Here is a 24,915-nt window from a genome sequence, read left to right on the forward strand (position 1 = left end):
AACTCATCTCATCTATTTTCTTATTTTTAAAAATGAACTAAACACAAACAACCTCAAAACATCATCCAATAATATACCTCCAATTCATTTCCTTATTTTTTTAACCAACCAAACAACCTCAAAACAAGTTTTTTTTAAAAATCACTCACATCATCCAATAATAAGGTGACAACTCATCTCATCTCATCTCCTATTCTATAATTTCCTTCTTTTTTAACCCAACCAAACAACCTCAAAATGATTATTATAGGAAATAAGTTTCCTATTCTTTAATTTCCAAGTTTTTTTTGAAACGAACGGACCCTTATGTAATTTATGTGAAAATTACTGGGGGGTTAGTCATCTAGAACTTAAAATTAGAACTGGGATAATTTATGTGATAAATTTTTAAGGTGTTAGTCACATAGAACTAGAAAATGAGATATTTTTTTATAGTGTTAGTCAAGTAGAACTTTTGTAGAACTAGAACTGTATTATTTTTTTGGTGCGTTAGTCAAGTAGAATTCTACTAGAATTAGAATTGGGATAATTGGTCATAATTATCCCACAAATTATACTACCTATATATATAACCATAAGTTCTCCTCTCTCAATTGGAAAGAATACAATTGGGAAAAAAAGTGAAACGTCGCCTCCCTCCCTCTTGGTTAGTTTCTCCGCCTAGAAAATTTCTCTGCCATGAAGTCAATCATCCGTTCATTTTTCTGTCTTTACTTTGTTTTTGTGATGATTAGATCTTTTATTATTATCTTCAAGATGTATTACTTTATTGATAGCTTTTTGACGTTAAATTACTTTATTATTATTTGTTTGATCTAAGTTTTCTCTCCACAACAGTGGTTTAGGTTAAGAATATAGTGTTGGTGGGTTAGTGCTAAAGATATGCGGGCTATTTATGTTTTTTTTATAAGTTAGAAAGCAACTTTGCGATCACATTGATGATTAGATGTTGAATGGTTAATGGTGATATCTATTATTATTAAATCGGCTCAGTAAATTGATTGGGATATTTATAATTCATCTGTCAATCATCTGTTTAGCGGCCATGGATGATTCCTGTATACATTTTATTTATTTGCTGATTTGGTTTCAGCGATCATGATGAGATTGGTCCAAAGGGTTAATGGCTGAAAAATGCTTATTTTTCTTTCTTTATGATGTTATGAGATTTGAACTTCGACATTTATGATCCTCCACTAGAAGCTCCACGAAATGTTGCTGATGCAGACAATGACTCCGATAAAGAAGACGAGTTACAGACTTAACGAGCAGCTGTAGAAGCTTGGAGAAATTCTATGGCAGATGCCATGTGGTATGATAGAAGCCATGTGAGATGATGGAAGTCGAGTCACTCTAGGGATTTAGATTTTTATTTATTTGTAAATTATTTTATTATTTGAGATGAATAGTGATGCTTTATTGCATTATATTTTATAGTTATCACTAGAATTTGCTTATCAATATTATATTATTTTTAATATACAATTATTAACAATAGTATTTTATACCCACCATTACCCCCACCAAATTATCCTACCAAATTATGCAACTTCATAATATTATTCATCATTATCCCACCAAATTATCCTACCAAATTATCACACTTTTTAAGAATTACCCATCATTGTTCCACTAAATTATCCCAGTGTTAAAAAATTATCCCACTTTACCAATTATCTCAGTTTTACTTAAAAAATTCTAGGTGACTAACCCCCTACGTGAAAATTACTGTAGCTAGAAATCCAGTTGGCAGACTAGACCTCACAGCCACCGCTCAAAACAATCTTTTTGGGAAGAATTGATCAGACGCTGGCAATTAAGATTTATTACTGTCAAATCATCACTCTATTTGCACAACCAATCAAAGTTACTAGTTACTAAACCTGACAGCTACAGTGCTTTCAAGCGAAAAGAGCCCAACCAAACGGGCCCTTATAAAGACCCAAGCCCGTATGGTTTTAAAGATTAGTAGCCCACGCATGCGGAGCACGTGATCGAACGGATCTCCGATCTCAAGCAGCGCCGGCGATTTATAGAAGGATCATCTTCTTCTTCGGAGATCTCTCCACTCCCCTAAACACAAGACCATAATTTTCGTAGATCTAAGGGGACGATAAAATGGGTACCAAGATCCACAAAGTTTCGATCTTTTTGATCGCCGCGATCCTCGCTACCCTATCTCTGGTCTCATCCGTCGATGACAAATGCGCCGCTTGCAATGCTGTTGCGGTAAAGCATAATTATCGAATTTAATTTAATTTTTTTTCTTTTGAGTTTGCCTGCGTCACATGTAAGGTTTAAGCTTGGGTCTCATTGGATTTGCCTTGAAATTGTTTTTCTTTTTGTGTAAAATCGATTTCTTTGAGGTTATGTTGTTAATTAATTATTTATTCTAGATCACCCTGTGAAATAGTTCTTCGGACCTATTTGCTCACCGTGGCAATTGATGAAATTTCAAAAAGAATATGCTAGCGTTTTTGGTTTTGAGAAAAACGTATCCAGTATCTTTATGCCCTTTAACTTTTCGTATTGGTTTTGGATGTGGACTTGGAAGTGAGAAAACAAACTAAAACAATTTTGCGTAACTTGGTTATTATGTTCTCTATCACTATTATGACCTTGGGGATTCTTGTACTGTCGTCTTATCGATGATTTATCCATTCTGATTTTTTCGAGATTCATGGATTCAGGAAGCCACATCATTCTGTCCTCAAAGCATGATAACACTAGATTTCGAAGCCAACCTTCTTATGAAAGGATAAGAAGCCATCCCTTTCCGGATGTGCTTCTTGAAGAAACCTTCTTTGACAACCATCTTTCTGTGCAAAGCTACATTCATGTCCTCAGAGCAACTCCAATGGGGAGGCTGCAAAATGCAGCCTCCCCAAAGTATATTCTTGGGAATATGCTTTTTTAGAGGGGGGCACTCCAACCACCCCCTCCATATGAAGCTCTATTTTGTATTTTTAATTGATTTTTTTTATAATACTTTAAATAGATTTGAAAATATAAAAAATATAAAATGTTAAAAAATTATATGAATTAATTTAAAATATAAAATATATTATAAATTAATACTAAAAGTATAATATATAATATACTTATTATTTAAATAAAATTAATTATCTTTAATAAATTGATAATAAGACATAGATAAGAGCCTTTAAATTTTAAAAAGCAGAAAATATAGCATAATATTTGGAACAACCTTCACAGCTACTCCGAATGATGAAATTTTATATATTACATTCAGCGGCATTACATAGAAAAATAAAGTATATAAAAAAAACTAAAAATCGGGCAGGCCATTTCCTCCATATCCACCGCTTCTGTAGTCAGGTATTCCGTATTGACTTCCTGCATAACTATATTCAGGATTAGGAATATCAGATGAAGAACCTCCGGTTGTGTTTCTATTTAAAATCTCTTGTTTTTTAATTCGAAAATACTCGCGTTCCGAAGGATCAGTAATAGTATCAAGATTAATCAACATAATCTTACTTTCCTGGCGTTCCCTTTGAATATCTAATTTTTTCTTTTCGTTTTCGGCCCTTAACATCATAATCTGGTGCATTGTTATTCTATTATTTTCTCGTTATCCATGACTTTTTTTTAAAATATCGATAATTTCTTGATTGCTTTTATTGAGAGTTTCCAAGTCGAGGTTCTTTTCAGTTGCCTGTCGCCTCCTCATCTTCTCTTTCTTCCTTCCTGTCGGTCGACTTGTTATCATATCTTCGTCATTATGAGTATATTCCTCATTATCGTCATTTAAGTCGACGACAGGAGAACTTGAATCTGATCCCTGAGATGAGCGGGACTTTGAAGTTTTGGAAGTTGCAGGCGATCTGACACTTATATTTGCCCATTTCTCTGCATCTTTTAAAATTGACCAAACATGATCAAATAGAAACCCCTTTCTCTCTTCTGGATCTTCTGCAAATATTATCCTAGCACGTTTAATCTACCACAAGAGAGGAAGAAACATTTATTAATAACATGATAGTAGATGATAATCAAGATTTATGTTATTCAAAATACTTACAATGTCAAGCTCAGAAGCACCGCTTGGATTTAAGCGCTCGACTTGTCGAATACATCCTCGAAATTTACTGATGGCCTTCATAATTAATTGCATTCGGCATGAGAGAGACTTCGGAGTCCTTTGAGCATTACAAATATTCAAAATCCTTTCATGAAATAAAGCAGAAATTCGTTCCCACAGCTTGTCCTTCTTTTGATTAGAACCCATGACTGGATCTTGAGAAATTTCGAGCCATGTGGCGCATAAAATTTGGTCTTCTTCTTGTAAAAAAGATTTTCCGCGACTAGATGCCATAATCTAAGGAGGAATGTAAAGAGTTATAAATATAGAATAAGAAGAGTTGTGGTGGAGATATGAAAATTGTGCAAGTATTATATAGGGATCAGATGTGGGGAGTCTCCAACACCAGGAGAATCTAATGTGGGGAGTCTCCAACACAAAAGGAATCCAATCTGGGGGTGAGAAGCCAATGCTGAAAAGAATCCAATGTGGGGAGTCTCCAACACGAAAGGAATCCAATGTGGGGGGGGGTGAGAAGCCAATGCTGAAAAGAATCTAATGTGAGGAGTCTCCAACACGAAAGGAATCCAATGTGGGGGGGTGAGAAACCAATGCTAAAAAGAATCTAATGTGGGGAGTCTCCAACACAAAAGGAATCCAATGTGGGGGGAGAGGGGTGAGAAGCCAATGCTGAAAAGAATCCAATGTGAAGAGTCTCCAACATGGAAGGAATCCAATGTGGGGACTCTAACACCAGGAATCCAATGTGGGGAGTCTCCAACAAGAAAGGAATCCAATGTGGGGAGTCCAACATTAGGAGAATCCAATGTGGGGAGTCTCCAACACAAAAAGAATCTAATATGGGGGTGAGAAACCAATACTGAAAAGAATCCAATGTGGGGAGTCTCCAACACGAAAGGAATCCAATGTGGTGAGAAGCCAATGTTGAAAAGAATCCAATGTGGGGAGTCATATTATATAATGACATTACATCCATCTCTAAATAACTCACAACGGGAGTCATATTATATAATGACATTACATCCATCTCTAAATAACTCACAACTTATATGATTATTTCTATAAATAACTTCTTCATCCATCCATCTCTAAATAACTCACAACTTATATGATTATTTCTATAAATAACTTCTTCATCAATGAACTATAGAGTCGGACCATCACATCTACCTCCTTCTTCTTCTTCTTCTTCTGACGACAAAATATTTTCTCAGTACATTAAAGATTGGGAGGAAGATATAACACAATGGGAGAAGGAAGATGAACTCTTAGCTCGCGTACATGCTTCTAATAATAAAATAATGACTTATCTCTCTCAAGAGGCAGAGCGGCCAAAGCGTATTGGCTCAGTTCCTGGTCATTTGGTGATCAATCGCGGGAGGGAAGAAGGTAATTCTCGACTTTACCATGACTATTTTTCTGATAACCCTACATATGGTGCAAACCTATTCCGTAGAAGGTTTCGGATGCATAGGAGTTTATTCCTTCGTATAGTCGAGGTGGTACGTGAGCATGACAACTTCTTCGTACAGAAGATGGATGGTGTCGGCAAACTTGGGCTATCAACTTTACAAAAAATTACATCGGCATTTCGCATCTTGGCGTATGGAACATCAGCAGATAGTACTGACGAATATGTTAGGATCGGTGAGTCAACTGCAATTGTATGTTTAAAGAGATTTTGCAGAGCAATTGTAGAAGTATATGGAGATGAATATCTGAGGACCCCCAATGTCGACGATGTTGCAAGGTTATTGCAAAAGGGCGAAGAAAGAGGTTTTCCAGGAATGTTAGGAAGTCTAGACTGTATGCATTGGCAATGGAAAAATTGTCCAATAGCATGGGCAGGACAATACTCAGGCCGTCATAGAGGTCTAACCATTATTCTTGAGGTAGTAGCATCATATGATCTATGGATATGGCATGCATACTTTGGCTTACCAGGATCCAATAACGATATTAATGTATTGCAGTCATCTAATTTGTTCGACAATCTATCACAAGGTATTGCTCCTCCTGCTCATTACACAATTCAAGGAAAAAATTATGATGTCGGTTATTATTTGGCCGATGGCATATATCCGAAATGGCCAACACTTGTTCAAACCATTTCTAATTCTGATGATAAAAATAAATAATATTTTGCAATGATGCAAGAAGCATGTCGAAAAGATGTTGAGCGGTCATTCGGTGTTCTCCAATCACGATTTGCTATCATCAAGGGGCCAGCCTGTTTTTGGGATAAACGAACTCCATTCGGTGTTCTCCAATCACGATTTGCTATCATCAAGGGGCCAGCCTGTTTTTGGGATAAACGAACTCTGCATGATATCATGACTGCTTGTATTATAATGCACAATATGATTGTCGAAGACGAACGCGACGAGCAAGAAGATGTTGTCATTTCAACTCCACAATCAATTCCGAATGTTGAAAATATGGAGATAACGGAAACTGAACGATTCCAACGGTTTCTTGCTCGACATAAGAGGTTGAAAAACAAAGAAGCTCATTTTGCACTTCGAAATGCATTGATTGAACATTTGTGGGAAAGATATGGAAATGAAGCGATGTAACTTTTTTTGCCTTTGAAATAATGACTTTTTCATTTTTAATTACTTGGTTCTTGAAATTTTATATTTCAATTAATATTATTCAATATTAGTCTCATTTTGAAGGTATCGACAAAACATTTCCAACTGTAAAACTTTTATTTAAAAATAATTAGTAGAAATAAACTTATGTTGATTTTAAGTTGAATATCTAAAAATAATTAGTTAGTTAGAAGGGTAATATTGTTATTTTTTAGGGGGAATAGTGAAATGGAGGGGGCTGCATATTTGGAGCAAAAACTCCAAATATGCAGCCGGGTGGGATTTTTTGCAGCCAAGCTCCAAAATTTGGAGCTCGGTTGGATGCCAACCGGGCTGCATTTTGGAGAAATGCAGTCCGGTTGGAGCTGCTCTCAAGACAACATTAATACCTTCTTCTGGGGTCATGCTTTTTTAATCCTTTTTTTATCAGATTGTCATTTCCAATATACACAAAAATTTTCATTTATAAAGTACTAAGACTATGAACCATCAATGCAACTGCAACTTGTAATAAATTAAAGGATGGCACATATAACCACTTGCTCAACTTTTTTAAGCAACCAGGACAACAAGGAATATCGTGGCATGAAACTGAGATCACAGCAACCTTTTCTGTAGTAGGATGAAGTAGAATTTTCTAGTATAATCTAGGTTCCTGAGAGAAAAGAGTAATAGAGCTCTTTGTAATTGATTGTTCACATCCCTTTGCCAATGTGCATATACTTCACGATCTTTGGTTCGTAATATAATCATATATATACGTATAGTGCTTGTACACCAAAGTTCTGTGCCTCCAGGTCCAAATAATTGCGATCTTCAAATTTTCAACTGACATATTAGAGTCTCTTTATTGAACCTCAAGTAATATACAATAATTTCGTTGATTATGGTGATGCAGAAGTTACTTCTATCTAACTAGTTTCTCTAAAAATGAGTTGCATGCAGAGTCTTGTGTTAACGTTTGTGCAATCTTGAATTATTGATCATAAACATTTAGTAATTCAACGTAAATAATTATTATTATTTTTTCAGAAAGTGCAGTCTTCATTGACTCTAAGCCTTCTGAAGGATGAATGCTTACTTTATGAATATATTCTTTTCCACATCCTCTTCTTCTAGTTGATAAATAATGGGCGTTTATGGTTCTTTCTGCTTCTTGGATATGACAAACTTTGATTAATATTTGGTAACCTTACAAAGTGATTCTGAGTGTTGTTACAAATAACTTTCAAGTTGAACTAGATACGTGAGTTAATTGGTTTGTCAATTCGTACTTTTTGTGTAATACACTATCCTTCCTTTCATATATCAATGATACTTAATTGTGCTCTGGGTATTTGCAGGCTGAACTAGAGATTGGACTTTCTAATGTGAGTATTTTCTTCCCTGTTTCTTGTATGTATTGATTTTCCCATGTTGTGGAATTTATTAGAGTACATGTTTCAGAGCATGATGCTGTAGGATAAATATATTGGTTTAACTTGAATATTCTTGTCATCGAACATGTGACTCCAGGCTGTACCATGCTCTGGTGGTTATGTTCACTCGACTGTTTTATTATATCTTTTGACGTTCTCATCCTTGAATCATCAATAGCCATGTTAGTTTCAATACGTTTGTCGGGTTTCTTGTTTCCAGCTATGTGTATGTGTATGTAAAGTATATGTGAATGTATGTAAAGTATATGTGTATATAATTCATATCTATGCATGTATACATATGTATGTATGTATACATGTACATGCATATTTGTATACTTGTAACGCGTGTGCTGTGTGTGAATGCACGTGTTTCTTGTTGCATGTCGGTAATTTGTTTGCACAATGCACATGTACCACACATATTGATGTATGTATGCATGTAACTTTGTAAAGCTTACAGTTTGTTCTACAATCTCAGAGTTCGTTCTACAGTCTCTTTTATCATTTCTTTCATTAGCATAAGCTTGAAATATATAAATTATCTTTGTGTGAGCTGATTGAGAGGTCACACCAACAGTTCCCTTAGGTGCTCTTCACTGTAAATTTAATAATAAAAAAAAATTAAAACACTCAGATCGGTGTGTGGTTGAGTTGTTTGAATACATTCCTAATTTACATTACTTTCAAGTTTTCCTTAAACTAGAAATATTCTAAGTCTATGCTCATTCTTCCATGTTTCTGTTATGCATTTAGTTCTTTGCTGTATTGCTCGTAGTCTTGTACCTATCCTGTAAATAAAAATAGCTTAGTCATTGCTGTGAATAAACACCAAATGATCTGGTTGTTTCACATCAGTTCCTAATTGTGTCAGCATCCACTTATCTAGAAGGTTTACTATCATGTTCCACTTATCATTGACATGATTGATGTTTACGATTAACGTGGTCTACTATTTTTTCATGAAAACTGTAAACAGTCACACTTGTTATGTACACAATAATCTGCGCAAGCGAACATCTGAAAAATAGAGTTACCATTAAGCTTAGTTACATGGTCTATTTCCACACCATAATTATGAAGAAGTGTTCCAACATATGAACTTGCTCCTTGGAAAATTCGTAAGATCCAATTACTTGATACAAAGCAGTCTTTCTAGGATGGAATCCTTTTTGATCAGACATACCTTACATTTTTCAGTTATTAGCTTTATAGCGCAGGAAATATTTCACTGAAATGTGAAATCCTTGCCTTTGTATATACACACTCCTAAGTGCCCAGGTCATGATATAAATTTCATATGCACTTCTTTTCCTAGCAATTTTAGCTATTTGAGCATCTTTTTTCAAGTTTGGTTGTCGTAGTCCTGTCTGTGGCTGCTGCAATCAAGGATGATATTGAGAACTTCACCATGATACCTTTTCTGTCAAACAGACAATGATCAATAAATGACAGGAAGCAATGCACTTATACCACCCTGTTAATGCCTCTTTTTTAAAAGAGATTGTTTTTTGGGTGTCAATACCACCAATATTCTAGTTCATGTGTGACTAGAATGCATACGAATATGATATCATATGATGCGTCGAAAACATTGAAAATGTTTCCCGTCTTGTACTTCCTCCAGGAGAAGCCAAGAAATCATCTGGACATGCGTCATCGTTTGGATTCTAAAGGCCAACGTGAAGGAAAAGTCATAGATTACAGGTTTGATGATAAAAACGTGAACCATTCTAATTTTATCCCAGGAATAGCTGTCTCGTTCAAAATTATTATGTTAGGACTTTTGAATCATGCCATTGCAAATTTTACTGTAAAAATTTAATTGTCCTTTAATTCATTTGTAGCTCAAGCTATGAGCATACCTGTATTCTAGCTTCTTATTTGCATTATTGTTGTGGATCTTGTCGGCTCTGTTTTTTTACTTTGCTGTTAAGCTGGGTCACATGACTAACTAAGTTTTTTGTTTTTATCAAATCTTCTGCTGTATAAACCACAACAGTGTCTCTTGGATTTACGTAGTCATGTGGACAATGTATGATGAGTGAAATGCCACAGTTTACTGAGCTAGATAAAGATCCACTGTGTCTGTAAAAATGCAATAGTTTAGGTGAAAACATTTGGAAGTAGATGCTTCGAATTAGACTGTTGTGCTTTGCCAAAGAAATAAATTCACACAACATCTTTACTAGTTTTTTCATGTTTTATATCTCTTAGAACTGTGAGTGCTGTCAGTAAGAGATTAAACTCTTGCTATCAACTGTATTAGGTGATGAAGAAGATAGATCTAAGAAGAGACTACTTCATTGTCAGATCATGCAGTCAATTGTAACTTCATGACTCAAAAGCACTTTCTATATTTTTAGTTGTTACTTTTTTCTTCCTTCTTTGTTCATCTCTCACATACTTGCCTGCAAAATAGCCACTTCTGATCCATACTTTTTATATCCTTTCACTTGATGAATTGGTCACTTGGAAATTATCTGCAAATGAGAGTTTATTTAGGATGTTCTTATATATAAATGATCCAAATGCATTGAACTGTAAGTGATGAATGTTGATATTTCTTTCATCAGCTTCCTTGTCTGGAAATTTGTTTATAGACATACTTTTCTCATTGAGTTTTGTAAACCTTCTCTATGCTGTGATATTCTTTAAGGCCCCGTTTGGCAAAGAGTTAAGGAAGAAGGGTTAAAGAGAAGGATTAATGTACTTAGCCCATTCGATAATTTGAAGGACTAAATTATTAACCCGTTAAATAAGTTTTATTTTAGTCCTTGTGATCAGTTTTAGTGTTTGGGAATAACAATGATTTTGACTATTTTCTTTATAATTAGAATGGTTAACTTTTATTCCTTCTAAATAGGAGTATTAGTAAACCCCTCATTTTGAGGGGTTAACTCAGTTTAATCCCTCTAGAGGGGTTAACTTAACCCTTCTATATTTTTTATGTTTGGCAAATTATGAAAGGTTAACTCACTTTAACCACTGTATAGATTTTTTGTGTTTGGCGGGTTAAGAAGGGGTTAAGTTTCCTTAACCCCTTACTTAACCCTTTGCCAAACGGTACCTAACTGCATTATCATGATATTGATAATATATAGTGGTTAACTTGCATATTCATTCATCTTTGTGACTGCTGGTTTCTTTTATTAGTGGTGAGCTGATATCAAAGTTTAGAGATTTTATTTTGTACCAGAGTCAGTGATCTTAGAGTTGTTGAACTCCTGGATGGTCTCTGTGACAAAATGCTGGACTATGCTCTTGAAAAGGTATATTTTCACAATTAATTTAATATACTTGTACTTGTTTACTGCATATGAATTAAGTAACCATTTGATTGCGTTTCTCCTGTTCTCGTTAATGCCATGCTAACATATATTAGGACACATTTCCGACTATAAATTGTATTTTAGTCTGTTGGTACTTCATAGGGTCAGGTATTTAGTAAAATTTAAATCATTGTGGTGAAATTTGATAATAGAACTTTTTGCAGTTGGATTCTGGAAAGCGAGCTTGGATTAAAGTGAAGAACTGGGATAACCTTCGTGCTGGTGATAACCTTGGAACCTGAATTAATCTGCAAGCACCGTCTTTTTTCTTCTTCATCATCACTTCTTTTGGCCTTTATTTTGTAGAATTTAGCTCAGTATTAGAGGAGATTTTGCTCCTGATATATATGTTTCTTTTTAAATTAAGAAACATGTTGATAAAGTAATGACTAGACTAGTTATTATTATTTGCAGATATGGAATTATCCTTAAGTTCATTCATTATTATGGTCAGGTGCATTTTGCCTTGCTTAACGTTGCCTCTTACGATTGGATGCATTTTTTTTTGCCTCACAATTCCACTTACACTTACTCAAAATTTTGGGACTTTTGTTAGCTCTTTCAGCTACTCATGCAGGTCAAATTACCCTTTTGGTTATATTATTTGCAAAGACAGTGAGGATTGGAATTGTTATGTTTGAAATAAGAAATAGAAAACAACTTAACCAGATTCCTTTTTTTGGACAATTAGTTTATCCATGTGGAGAATTACTCAGGAAAAGGTGGGTATCTATTATTTTATTAATGATAGAAGATAAGCTGACATGATGTTTACTACCATAATTGTGAGTAATTCTATGCAAATCTTTGCAACTAGCTATGGGGATACTATGGTAATCCTGGTAAACTGGACTAGCATCTATGCATCACAGGTATGGGTACGGCACACAGCAAATTTGTAAACAGCAGGGTACAGTGATACAACTACACACACACACATTTGCTATATTTCTTTTAGCATGTAGATTATAAATGAGGAACTGTGTACGTTGCAGATGATGAATCCATAAACTGGACCGTAATGAGCTTTTGAAAAGTAGAACAGAGGCGGCCAAGAAAAAAAGTGACATAATTAGATACTGACATTAAGACTTGGTGGCCTAGAAATAAAAGAACATGAAACTGAAAATATCACAGATAGTCGAGTGTAATGCCATTATTCAGGAAACTATCAAAAAAGAACTTGAATAGCATTCAGCTTGTTCACAAGACCAACCCAAGTAAATATTATAAAATTTTGTACAGGATCATGGGAACAGTAACTCTCACAAATTGATAAAAAACAAAATAAAACTGAAAATATTCACAATAAATTGCACAATTTTACCATAGCTGTAGAGGAGTTATCATTACAAATTGATAAAAAAACAAAATAATTGAAAATATTCACAATAACAAAACTTCAATGAAAAAATGGGAACTATGGAGAATAGAAACACAAATGAAAAACTTAATTGAACTTTAAATTAGAAAACTCTAAAAAAAAGCCCTAAAACATCAGTACATAAATAACTCACACTTACCTCTTTGTAATTTCTTGAATCTCCTCTCTAGCACTGAGTAACAATGAAATTTAGGTACCATCGGATGTTTTGAGCAAGATGATGCAGTCAGAGAGATAAGACGATTGGAAGCCTGAAAAAAAACGTGTGAGAACAGCAGTTCCGAGAGAGATTCGGTGTATATTAAGTTTGGATAATGACCTAAAAAACGGGTCATGGGTTAACGGGTTCAAAACACCGTTTTGCTTTGAACCCGATAAGAAAACCCCATCTTATTCATTTTCCCCCAATCACGACTTCCAGTTGCTGTTACCGTGTCCAAGCCATATTGGGCACATACCCACACCCGAGACGGGTAGTACCCGTGCTTCACAGACTAGCATGTTAGTATATTAAGTCTGTGGGTTAGTAACCAATCCAAACTGACTTGACATGATATCTATCATGCTTCCTTTCCCCCCTAGGTAAGCTCCTATCTGCAGAGGCTATTGACCCTGTGATGGTCTGATCTTCAATTGTTTTTGGAGCTCTGAAGCACATAGTAGTTCAGACAGTCGATATCCTTTCCCTTGATGGTTTTGTCTGCATTCCTTGGTTGTATTTTTACGTAAGTCAGAATATTAGACATAGCTTGGGGACCTGTCAAGCAAAAGTAATCTGTATCTATAGTGAGAATAATGCCATGGCAACTCTTTAGCTTCTAAAGTAGTATCTCATCTCCCTTTCACAGCTCAAAATTACTAGATTTATCTTCATTTTTTAGTCTCAGATTCACATCTAGCTATTTGAAGTATTTATTTTGTTTAGAGTTGCACTCCGACAGGTTCCAAAAATTATTATACAGTGGAGTTGTACTCTCTTGGGGTGTGTTTGCCATGAGTGAAGTTTGTTTTTCTCTTCTCATGTTTTATACTTCTGCATTCCTCTTATAAAAAATCCACTTGGGTTCCTTCAGTATTTCACGGAATTTCCAGCTAATAAAAAAGGGGTCACCTATTTATAAGCCAGTCGATCTGGTTTGATAGTCTTACAAGCCTATTCAGCTATTAGCTGATGGATGGATGATAACTTCGTATTCCACATTCTAGCCATCATTTATTTTCAGTTGGTGTGAAAAAGAGAAATACAGATGCACAATACACACCTATATATTCAGATAACTTGTCATATGTTAAGGATTATAATGATAATAGGTACTATATCTTGTGAAGTTCTATATTATGCTATCTTCAACGGGGGTGAATTTATGTGCTACCATACATAACTGATTGCTGAAGTTGCTGCCAGTTTCTTATTCCATGAGGATATCAACTATGATCCATGATTCTTTTGGTTTGCTTGTCATTTACCATGGATATGCTTCTCTCTTGTTGTTGAACTTAATGTTGAAATTCTTCATGAGATTCTAAACAAATGTCCTTTTGGATTAATAGATAAGCGAGAAGCACGTGCATCCTCAAAAGATATTTCCTCCTTTTGCGGAAGGTAAGTGGACTGTTTGATGTATATCTTCTATAATTCTCTACTTAGTTTGATTGTAGCACGTGTCGTCTGTTCATGAAATCAATTTTTCTAAAGTGTTGCATGCATTTTCTGGACACTACATCAAATTTTCTGAAGCAGTCATCTTTTTCTTTTCCTTCTTTTTCTCGAATAAGGCCTCGGGTTAAAAATTAATGTCTAATAGTGTGTTTGGGAGATGACTTAGGAAAGGGAAGGAAGGGGAAAAGTTCCCCTTCCTTCCCTTCCCCTTCATTACACCCCAATTTGGGGTGTAAGATCTTGGCTCAAAATTTCCCCCCATTCCCTTCCTCTACCCTCCTAAATGGAACTCCCAAACAAGGTTAAAATTAGATTTCTCTTCCCCTCCCCCTCTCTACCCTCCCATCCAAACAGGCCATAAATGAAGTATAGAGGGGTTAGTAAGCTATTCCTAAAAGGGCATCCTAAGACTTTGACCCTCCAAACTCACGTGATAGTCCAAGGGACCACTAAGGACCAAAAACAAAAAAGAAAGAGAAAAGACGAGACTATTATGCATAATATCAAAGACGAGACTATTGTGCATAATATCAAATTTACTTTCAACATTTATGATTATTAAGATTTAATCATTCTAGAGAAATCTGTTGCCCAATTGTTCAAATTGAGTTTGAGTTCTTTTCTTTCCATGTGTCACACTTAGAGTGTTTGCTAGTGCTTGTAGTTGTAATGCAGATGTATCAATCCCGTTTAATCACAAATTGGAGCTTAAGAGATGACATCTATTGCTCTGTTTAAACCTTTTCTGTGCTTTAGTGAGTGATAGCTAGTTAGCATGTCCTTTGCATTTGCAATCAAAACTAACCCGATATACTGTGATTCATTATTTTAACTCAGCGCTGATGCAGTTTATATTTACATGGTTCCTGTTAACATGTTTTATGGTTAACTTTTTCCAAAGCTGGCATCGGTACACCAATGATAACTTAATGTCTATTGAAAATTATATGGTTAGTTGCTGTTTTATATCTTCATGGAAGTCTAACCTAGTTTTCAATCTGCAGGTTGCTGGAGGAAACTGAAGATGAGGTGAGAAGTCTCCATGTCATCTAATTTCTTTATATTATTTTCTCTGTAGATTTATTCGTAGGAGTTTTGTTCTTCCCATATATTATGAAATAGAATGAGATTGCTGAATTAACTTGCTAACAGTCTTAAAATATACAGAACAACATTGCTTGGAATACTATGTCATGCATATGAACCTCATACAATCTCTTTTAAGTGAAAAGAAGTAGCATAGTGATACAATACCCACTGCGGATAGTACAGTTGGCGTGGGGACGCAATGGCAATGCTGCCAACACCCTAGGTCGCTGGTCCAAATCCATCTGCCTAAACTGGAGTGTGGGAATGGGAGGTGGGACCCCAAGCCTGAGGTTTACTTGGTCGGGATCAGGGATCAAACTTGGGCTTCGGCCTGGGGATCCTCGTGTCTGGCCGAAGTTTTCCCTCATATTACAAAAAAAAAAAAGAAAAAAAGAAAAAGAAAAGGCACAATATGTCAAAGCAAGGACTCAGAAAGGTTAATATATAGGTACCTGTAAATTTTAACTACAATCAACCAATATGAGCCTACCTGTATGTTATTACACACAAGTTAACTGTCAATAAAAGTGCAGCTAGGTCCATGTATAGAGGCAGAATGATAAACCAATTTGTATCTTTTTTCTCCCTCTTAGTTTGAAGACTATAAGTTTAGTGTTTGTTTTCTGGTTGCTAAAATCTGGTTAGATTTCTATCCCAAAAAAATATAATAAAAATAAGAAAATAAAAAATTAAAATTTAAAAAAAATAAATATATATATAAATTGGTGAACTTTGCCCAACCAACCACTACCACTGCCACATCAGCACCAAATGCAGCCATTCTTGCTCTTCTCATCTTTGAATGGATACTGAGCTGGTTAACTATCAACTAATAGGGTGCCAATAGATAAATATTCAAGCTAATACTGATGGAACTCTTCTATTAATGTCCATCACTTGTTCTTTTCTTATGGAATAATGATCTTGTCTCTGATAAGATATGAATTTCATTATAATTTTTTATGCTTACTCGTTGTAGTTTCATACTCTTTTTTTTTAAAGAAAAGCAAGTGTATAAACAAAAGGTTTGTAGAGGATTTATAGAATATGAATGCAATGTATTGTTTTCTTGTTCCAAAGTGTTCAGCATGTTTCTTGATGGAGTGTGACAAACACGACCGTCTGACTTTAAGTTGCAAAAGATTGAATAATGGAACCTCTTGCAGAACTCAAACTACCAAGGCAAAATGAAGAAAAATGGAAAACATTTGTCTTAGAAGCAAATGTACAAAAATTGACATAAATTTCTTAGATTGTCAAGTACTTGGTAGCTACGAAGAGGACTTAAACCTGGAAGTTTCATCTTACACATAACATAATAAATTCAGAGCTTTCTTTCTGTGACACTTATGCTTCTGTGTAAGATAGACAAACATTGCTATAAAGTTCCTTATTTGAACTTATGAGTTGGGGCTTCAGCTTATTTACCGTGAACTTATTTGTCTATAAATGTTGATATGCAGCTTGCTGAGTGGATAAAACAAGGTTCAATAGAAACAGGAGAAGTAAGCAAGGCCCTCTGTCAAGATCTTAGCAAACATTGCAGCAAAACAAGGTACATTTGAATACAAACATGCATGCTTTTAGACACTTCAATATCTGGAAGTAGTAGTAAACATTACTTTCACCTGTCATGAAGGCGATGTGTGAATCCTGTGACTACAGTAAATCATCCATACTATTGCTAATGGAATGGCTTGAAATGTGCTCTTAACAATATACCTCTGGCCTTGTGTATTTGTTGGCACACTATCCAATCCAACTTGCCAGCCACCTAAAACCCAAATTGAAGGTCGATATATATGTATCCTAGATGGTTGTACCTTTTTTGTGTGTGACACCAGTCATAGTTCTCTTTAGGGGTCTAGATGATATCACAGCATAACACAGTCCTCATCACCTATGCTAGCAGATAGGCAACCTTTCACTCTTCAATCGTTTATTTCCCCTTCAGCTATTGTATAACTAGTAATGTCCAAATTGCTACCTTTATCATATGTAGGATTAGATTGATCATTTGATCTCCTTTTTGTTACGTTCTGTGCAGAGGTTCATCAGATATTGATGACAAGGAGCTATGAAGGGAGATCAATTAGCTAAACAGATTCTTTTTCAGCACACCACACAAAACGATCTGGGTGCTGGGAACCAACTCATCATTTAAGGTCCTTTAACTCTTTATACTCTCTTAACGCAAATGGTTGAGGCTATTTGAGATAGTTTTTAGGCTCCCTGTTCTAAAAGGATACCCGTTCTTGATGTGTGAACATAAACGTAATGAGCATAAACTTATGTTATCTCACACTGACTAATTAAAGAAACTTGGATCTTGGAGATAATTTTGTAACGTGTCTTTTCTGTTCTATTAGCATGTTCTTGCATTTGATTAAGCTATTTTGAGTAGTATGTTAGCATATTCTTATACTAGTTTGCGGTCCGTGCAAAGCACAGTATTTTTTGCTACAGTAACCCCGCTTTTTAATATGGTATGATTTGCATTTTTGAAAGTGCTACAGTATCCCGTTCTGCTACAATACCTTTTTAAATGCTACAGTATACCCGTGTGCTACAATAATGCTTTTTAATTCATTATTAGCTACAGTAATACTGCTACAGTAAATGCTACTGTAGCATTTCTGTAGCATGAACATTGGATCTCTGATTCTCCTATTTGTGTAAAGGAATAGATTAGGAGTCAGGACACACCCGTTCCTCTGCTCCAACGGACAAACTATCTTGATTAATTATTTTGTCCTGTTATGTTGTTTCCTTGTGTCTTTTGTTGTCCTTCATTGTGGTTCTATCCTTCAGCATTATGAGTATAAGCAGATACAAATACCCACGGACAGATCTTCGTTTATGATTTATATCGGATGGGAAATAAATATCAATATTCAATATTCATACCTGGTTGTGTACGGATATAATATCGTTTAGGAAACAATATCTTTTTTTTCTATTTTTAGTAGGATTTTGATATGAACTCTGATCTAGATAGAAAAGTCAAAATCAAGGCATGAATATCCGAATACTTTTGGATCGAATATCATGGAGTTGTTGTTCTTAAAGTAGTGATTTGAAGCTGATGTTAGTGATCCTAGGGATTATCTTTTGGTTTTTGGGGTGCTGGGCATTGATCTTTGGTGGATGTAATCTGTTGTACTTAGATAGTTCTGATATCGCACGATTGATAAAAGCTTTTAGCCTTGTCCATTTTTCTTATATCCGATATGCATTATTTTTTATTTGATTGTGTTTCTCTCTCAATCCGGATTTGTCAGTTTGTGTCCAATATTGGTGAATATGGATGATTCTTGTTGAGGATGAAAGTGAGGAGCGGGGAGGTGCAATGACATGGGGGGGTGAAGAAGAAGAAGAAAAAAAAGCAAGAAAAAAGAAAAAAAAGTGAATTTCCTACCAAACATGGCTTCTAGTTTCATCCCTCATCGGACCTCACCTTTCCTTTACCAAACCATGCCTAAGGTATTATATGTGGATTAGACGCTTGTGCTATGACCAAGTGTGGATAGACTTCATACAGTTCTATTTGTTTGAATAGACCTCCTGAGTGAACTTCTTTAGCTCTATTAAGAGTTGAAAAAAAAAAAGCCTAAGTGAACTTCTTTGACACTAAAAAGACTTCATTCAGAGGGTCTATCCTCAGTTGAAAAATAATACATGGGTCTATCAGCACCGCTACAACTAAGACTAAGAGGGGTCTATCAGCAATTAACCTTATCTCTAATAATCAATGACTTAGGCTGCCAGTAATCCTCTACTTCATTGATTGAAGAGAACCTCTACAACTCATCACCAAGGTAATCTTCTCAATTGGTGGACCGCATTAATGATATTAGTTATCTAAATAATATAAAAATACTTTTAATTATGGGACCGATTGAGATAAGTCAATAGTATTAGTTCACATAGCTAATTGTAGGTGTTCTCTACAATCAAGATTTTAGAGAATCCAAATTTCTAATTTAATAGAGTTTAAGAATCTCATCAATCATCTTTTGACAGCGCAATATTGTTATTGTTGCAAAATAGCTATTAAGGATTACCAGGCCATTACGAACTAAAAAATGTGTGTATTTTTTTCACTTTTCATTTTACTAGATTGGATGTTGCTTGAGGTTAAATATCATTATCCTTTTTTTTGTTCTATTTCTTACTTAACCCGGTTGTAAAACATTTCTTCTAATTTCACATGAAAAAGAAAAATGATTTATTGTCTATATACCTATATAGTTAATCAAAAGTATTAAAATTACCATAACCAAAGTCAAAATTACACGGTCAATTCACATAAGTACAATTTACAATAAATAGTACATGAAGGTGAAAATCCTTCTATGAAAAAAATAATTTTTATGTAATAATTTCATTCTCATCGCAATCCTATGTTTTCATTTTATAATTTACATGAATTCACAGTATTTTATACCCTTTACAATTTTAATAATTAGTTTTCACTTTAATGTGATATCCCACGAGGCTAATATACTCTTAAGGAAAGATTATATACCAGTAACCATAGATCTTAATTATGAGAATTTTTCCAAGGTAACATTATCGTATTCTATATGTGAAATGACCAATTAGTATATTTCATGCTGGTATGTATGTTTTTCGTTATTTTTTGAGACATAAAATTTCCTTATAAGTAACTTTGACTATTTCACATAATTGGAGATTTGCTCATGTGTTTAAATTATGTTTATTTTTTAATGAGAATTATATTCTTATTTATTTAAAGATCCTTCGATCACCATCTCATTCGATTTCTTTTGCAATTCAGAATTTTTTTAGCTCAACTACCTCAGTTACATCTTCTATCAGAGCTCATCTTTTTTTCCTTAATACCTAATGGCTAGTGTTATTCTGATGGGATGTAGTTATTCTAATTCAAGGCTGTCAAAATAATTGTAAGTGGTGAAGACCCTAAATCTTTTGAAATGTTATATATTGAATATCTCATAATAAAATATTACAAAACTTAAACAACACATATTTGAGTAGTTTTACGCACATAATTATTTTTAATTAAGATACCTATTGAATATCTCAAAGACGCACAATTGGTGAAGACCCTAAATATTTTAAAATGATATATATCTAACATCTCATGATCAGAACATTAAAAGGATTTTTATGTGGCTAAAACTAATTTATACCACTTTTCACGCGTCTATAAAGTATAATATTAGAAATATAAAACATTTAAAATAAAATACATTAAATTAGAATCTAGTTTTTAATTAGGAGCCCTTACTTGAATAATTTTATATACATAATTTATTTTACTTAACATACATATTGAACATTTCGAAGGCCTAAATATCCAAGTTTTCACTTTTCAAACTATATTTTTCAGTAATAAAAAATTTAAAGAAAAATCCTTATCCATTAAGTTGGTTGCTTAGAGTAAAATGTTGCATCTTTCCTATTTGATATAGTAATTTATTAAGCAACCAATATATATCATATTTAGTGTAGATAACTATGCAAATAAAGTATAATACTTTAAACGCTAAATATCAACAAAAAAACCTATTAACTTTGGATGATAATCAGATAATCCCACATAACTTTAAAAATATCATAAAATCTACTAAATTTTAGGGGTTATCAGAAAATACCCTTAACTTTAAGATTTTATCAGAAAATCACTCTAAAAGCAATAATTCTAAGGGAATTTTCTGATAAACTCTTAAAGTTGAGGGGGTTTTCTGATAAAATCTAAAAGTTAAAGGGAGTTTCTTATAGTCATAACTTAAAGGGATTTTATAATATTATATCTGAAAAATAAGGAAATAATTTTAGAAAAACTCCCCTCAACTATTTTAATACGAGGAAACCCCTCATGTTTAAGCATATTGTAGAGAACCCCCTCAACTATGAAACTTCAAATAATCACTTGAACTTTCCTCACTTAACCCCCCTCAATTATAGGGATTGTCTATGAAAACCCCCTCAACTATTTCAATTTGAGAAAGCCCTCGGATTTGAGCTTATTATAAATAATCCTCTTCAAGTTTGAAAATTTAAGAAATCCCCATGAACTCTTCACACTCTATGCCCTGAAAGCTAACATTATTGTCCTAATAACCCTACAAGTTCGCATTTTTTCACTTACCCTAAAATATTTTTTAGAAAAAAAAACCCCCAAACATCAGATGTTTATAATTCTAACATTTTTTCAGAGGTTTTTTGTAATTATTAAAATTTTTAAGAGGTTGATTATAATTTTTAGATTTTTAGGAGATTTGCTCCTAATTATAGATTTTTAGGGGTTGTTTGTACTTTTCATATTTTTTTTGGTTTTGTAGTAATTTTCTTGAAGGTTCTTTGCAATTTTCTAATTTAAAGGGGTTTTTTTATGATTTTTCAGATTTTTAGGGGGTTGTTTACAAGTTAAAATTTTTTAGGATACTATTTTTCATATTTTATTTTTATTGGATTTTTTGTAATTTTCATATTTCTTACTGATCATTTATAACTTTAGAATGATAAAGAGTATTTTTGACATATTTAGATTTTCTAAGGGTTTTATTTACAATTTCATGAAACCCTCAAAATTAGTAAAAGTAAATCTCACCAAACCCCTAATAATTTTACTATTTAGAACTAAATCTCAAATACCTTTAAAACTCTCACTAAACGCCTAATAATTTTTGGCATATGTTATGGTGTTTTCAGTTGCCAAATTATGATCCCTTGTCAACTACAGGCAAATAACCCACATTACGCCCAATTCAGTCAACTCGACCTTTGGGACTGCGAAAGTCCCGATCTAGCTGACTCGCCGATCTCGTTGGTCGACTCGAATGACGGTACTTGTTGGTTCTCTCATCAAAGATGACTCGTCACAAGCTTACTCAACTAGTTAATTAGCCGGCATCTCATGGGAACCGACTCGAGAGGCGGTACTTCTCGACGCCCCTCGATACAAGCTAAGAAGTGACTTTGACCTCGAACCCTCCGCTGACAGCGCGTCGACATCATATTAAATACTTGGCAGGTACCATCATTTCTGCATCCCCGATACTATTTATGGCACATCGGATCACACCCCGGCTTCATACGTCGCTTATCCCATCTCATTAATGCTGAAGTGACCACCGCGCCCATTCCGTGACCACTCTATAGTCGATACCTGTAAAGTCGAAGCTGACTCAGTCGCCACCTCAAATTTGATCGAAAGAGACCAAAATGCCCCTCCTACATGATTATAAAAGGAAAAACTATTCCTAATGCAAAGGTAAGCAATTTTCCTGTACTTTTCTCCATTTAACTACCCTTAGGAACTGTTACAGTTCGTTATTTCCCCTCATTCAAGTACCTCGCTAACTTGATCGTCAGAGGAACAACGGGGGAAGCAGACCTCGCCCTCTTACGAGTTGCTACATGTGCAGGTGATACGGGTGTATCTTCTTCCCTGTCTCGGGAGCTTAGTGATCCTCATAGGAGCTTGAGGATAGATGATTCTCATGATATCTTGAGAATAGAGTCGTGGTTGGAGCTAAAGAAGATGGCGAAAGAAGTCGGAAGAAGCGAAACGCAAAAGAACAGGGTAAACTGGCAGTTCTCTGTCCGGTCGACCGCGGCACACATGCCGGTCGACCGGATAACCCTGCACGGCACAGGGAACAGAAATTTCTCTGGCCGGTCGACCGGACCATGCTTGGCGGTCGATCGGATCGTGAATTCTGGGTTTCCTGTTTCGTTTTGGATTCTGTTCTGACAGGGACTCCTCTTTCTTTTGGGCTTGTTTATTTATAAGATTGCCACCCACGTTGTACCTGATATAAATAGGTTATTGTAGGGTTTCAAAAGGGAGACCTTAGGGAGAGAGAAATTCTAATAATTGTATTAGGGTTTAGAGAGAGAGAGTTGAGAGGTTGTTCTCGATTCTAGTGAGATTGTGAGAGAGGGATTGTAATCTTTTCATACTCATAATCTAGAGAAGGTAATTTCCTTCGCCATACTGAATTGTTCTTGTGTTTTGGTCATCCTCTTCTCAACCCACCTTTTGGTAATTTCGCGACCAAAGGGTGCTCGCACGGCAACTCGTATCAAGTTGGTATCAGAACATCAGATCCGGTGAAGGGGCATCCTGTGTATGGTCCTTACTCGGTCCTAATACAAGAAGCTTGGCGAGATCCTTATTTCATTGGAAGGAGTCCAGGATTTAAGGAAAGAGAAGATGGCTGAAGGAGATAATTCAGCGAGGATTGATGCATTAGAGAAGCAGATCGAGACGATAGGGTCGACGCTCACAAAACTCATCGGTCTCATCCAAGGAGGGAACGAAAAGGGGGAATCTTCTTCTAGGTCTAAGAAGAAACCTATAGAGTCCGGTGGAGAGAGCGAGCTTTCAGGCTCCGACGAGGAGGACGAGACCGTCAAGGCTGCACCGCATCAAGGGGGTAAGAATTCTTACCAGAATCTGAAGATTGATTTCAGAGTGGAGATTCCTATTTATGATGGGAGTGTTGATGTCGAGAGGCTTGATGACTGGGTCGAGCGGATGAAGACGGATTTTACTCTTTATGGCTATTCGTCAAAAGAGAAGATTGTGTTCGCGACTTTGAAGCTTTCAGGACACGCGTTGACTTGGTGGAAATCCTATTGCAAGCAGGAGAAGAAGGCGGTGTCGTGGAACAAGTTCAAGGAGCTACTTAGGAAACAGTTCTATCCGATGAGATTCCTTGAGGAGCGTTGGTACAAGTAGTATGGCTTGCGTCAAAGGGTCAATCAAACCGTTCAAGAATACACTACGGAGTTCCAGCAACAGGCAATGGTTCTTAACGTTGCGACAGAGGAATATTCCTTATTCATGAAGTATATGGCAGGATTGAGCGATTACATCCGAAAGAAGATGAGGTTATTCACGGTCGAGACTATTGCAGAGGCGAGCGTGAAGCACATTGCCATTGAGGGCAAGCAAAAGAAGAGAAACGAAGCAAAGGGGGATGCAAAACAAGTTGGAGGCGAGTCTAGTGATTCACAGTTTAAGGAGGAGAAGAAGAAGGGTGATCCAGGAAAAACAGGACTGATTTGTGGTCATTGCGAGAAGACAGGGCACATAGCTGATCGGTGTTGGGAGAAGTATCCTCATCTCAAGCCAATGGGGTTGAAGAAGAAGGAGGAGAAAAAGGCGTACATGATAGCTCAAGGTCCGAAAGAAGTCCCGGGGATGACGGAACCCAATAGCAGTCTCAACCTTATGGCGGGGAAGCAGGCCACTAAAGAAGATGACGACCCGATGGAGCAGCTCTTTGTGCTTAAGTTGCAAGTGAAGACCAGTTTGGTTGATGTCATAGTTGATTCGGGTAGCGAGAAGAATTTGATATCCGAAGCTTTGGT

The 24,915-nt window shown here is 35.4% G+C and overlaps 3 protein-coding genes across 3 annotated transcripts; 2 read left to right on the forward strand and 1 right to left on the reverse strand.

The window, feature by feature from the left end:
• On the forward strand, positions 1,981–17,908 carry LOC109820801 (protein canopy-1). Its single transcript, XM_020387002.1, has 9 exons — positions 1,981–2,229; positions 8,004–8,030; positions 9,706–9,785; positions 11,278–11,350; positions 11,575–11,632; positions 14,346–14,397; positions 15,459–15,483; positions 17,007–17,098; positions 17,591–17,908. Exons 1-9 carry the CDS (start codon positions 2,119–2,121, stop codon positions 17,622–17,624), a joined length of 552 nt encoding a protein of 183 aa, XP_020242591.1. The 5' UTR covers positions 1,981–2,118; the 3' UTR covers positions 17,625–17,908.
• On the reverse strand, positions 3,158–4,427 carry LOC109820791 (glutathione S-transferase T3-like). Its single transcript, XM_020386992.1, has 2 exons — positions 4,046–4,427; positions 3,158–3,964 (listed from the first exon to the last, which is right to left on the reverse strand). The coding sequence occupies exons 1-2, from the start codon at positions 4,337–4,339 to the stop codon at positions 3,596–3,598; spliced, it is 663 nt and encodes a 220-aa protein (XP_020242581.1). The 5' UTR covers positions 4,340–4,427; the 3' UTR covers positions 3,158–3,595.
• Positions 5,368–6,278, forward strand: LOC109820784. Its single transcript, XM_020386985.1, has one exon. The coding sequence runs from the start codon at positions 5,368–5,370 to the stop codon at positions 6,202–6,204; it is 837 nt and encodes a 278-aa protein (XP_020242574.1). The 3' UTR covers positions 6,205–6,278.

The sequence above is a fragment of the Asparagus officinalis genome, chromosome 1 (assembly GCF_001876935.1).
Source record: "Asparagus officinalis chromosome 1, Aspof.V1, whole genome shotgun sequence".
NCBI lineage: Eukaryota > Viridiplantae > Streptophyta > Magnoliopsida > Asparagales > Asparagaceae > Asparagus > Asparagus officinalis.

What these genes read in the sequence shown, in the direction of transcription:
- LOC109820801 (XM_020387002.1), top strand. Translation starts at nt 2,119, where the DNA reads ATGGGTACCAAGATCCACAAAGTTTCGATCTTTTTGATCGCCGCGATC. An exon ending in TGGACTATGCTCTTGAAAAG is followed by an intron (nt 11,351 to 11,574) that starts GTATATTTTCAC and finishes AACTTTTTGCAG; the next exon opens with TTGGATTCTGGAAAGCGAGC. An exon ending in CTGGGATAACCTTCGTGCTG is followed by an intron (nt 11,633 to 14,345) that starts GTGATAACCTTG and finishes TTGGATTAATAG; the next exon opens with ATAAGCGAGAAGCACGTGCA.
- LOC109820791 (XM_020386992.1), bottom strand. Translation starts at nt 4,339, where the DNA reads ATGGCATCTAGTCGCGGAAAATCTTTTTTACAAGAAGAAGACCAAATT. An exon ending in GTGCTTCTGAGCTTGACATT is followed by an intron (nt 3,965 to 4,045) that starts GTAAGTATTTTG and finishes CTCTTGTGGTAG; the next exon opens with ATTAAACGTGCTAGGATAAT.
- LOC109820784 (XM_020386985.1), top strand. Translation starts at nt 5,368, where the DNA reads ATGACTTATCTCTCTCAAGAGGCAGAGCGGCCAAAGCGTATTGGCTCA.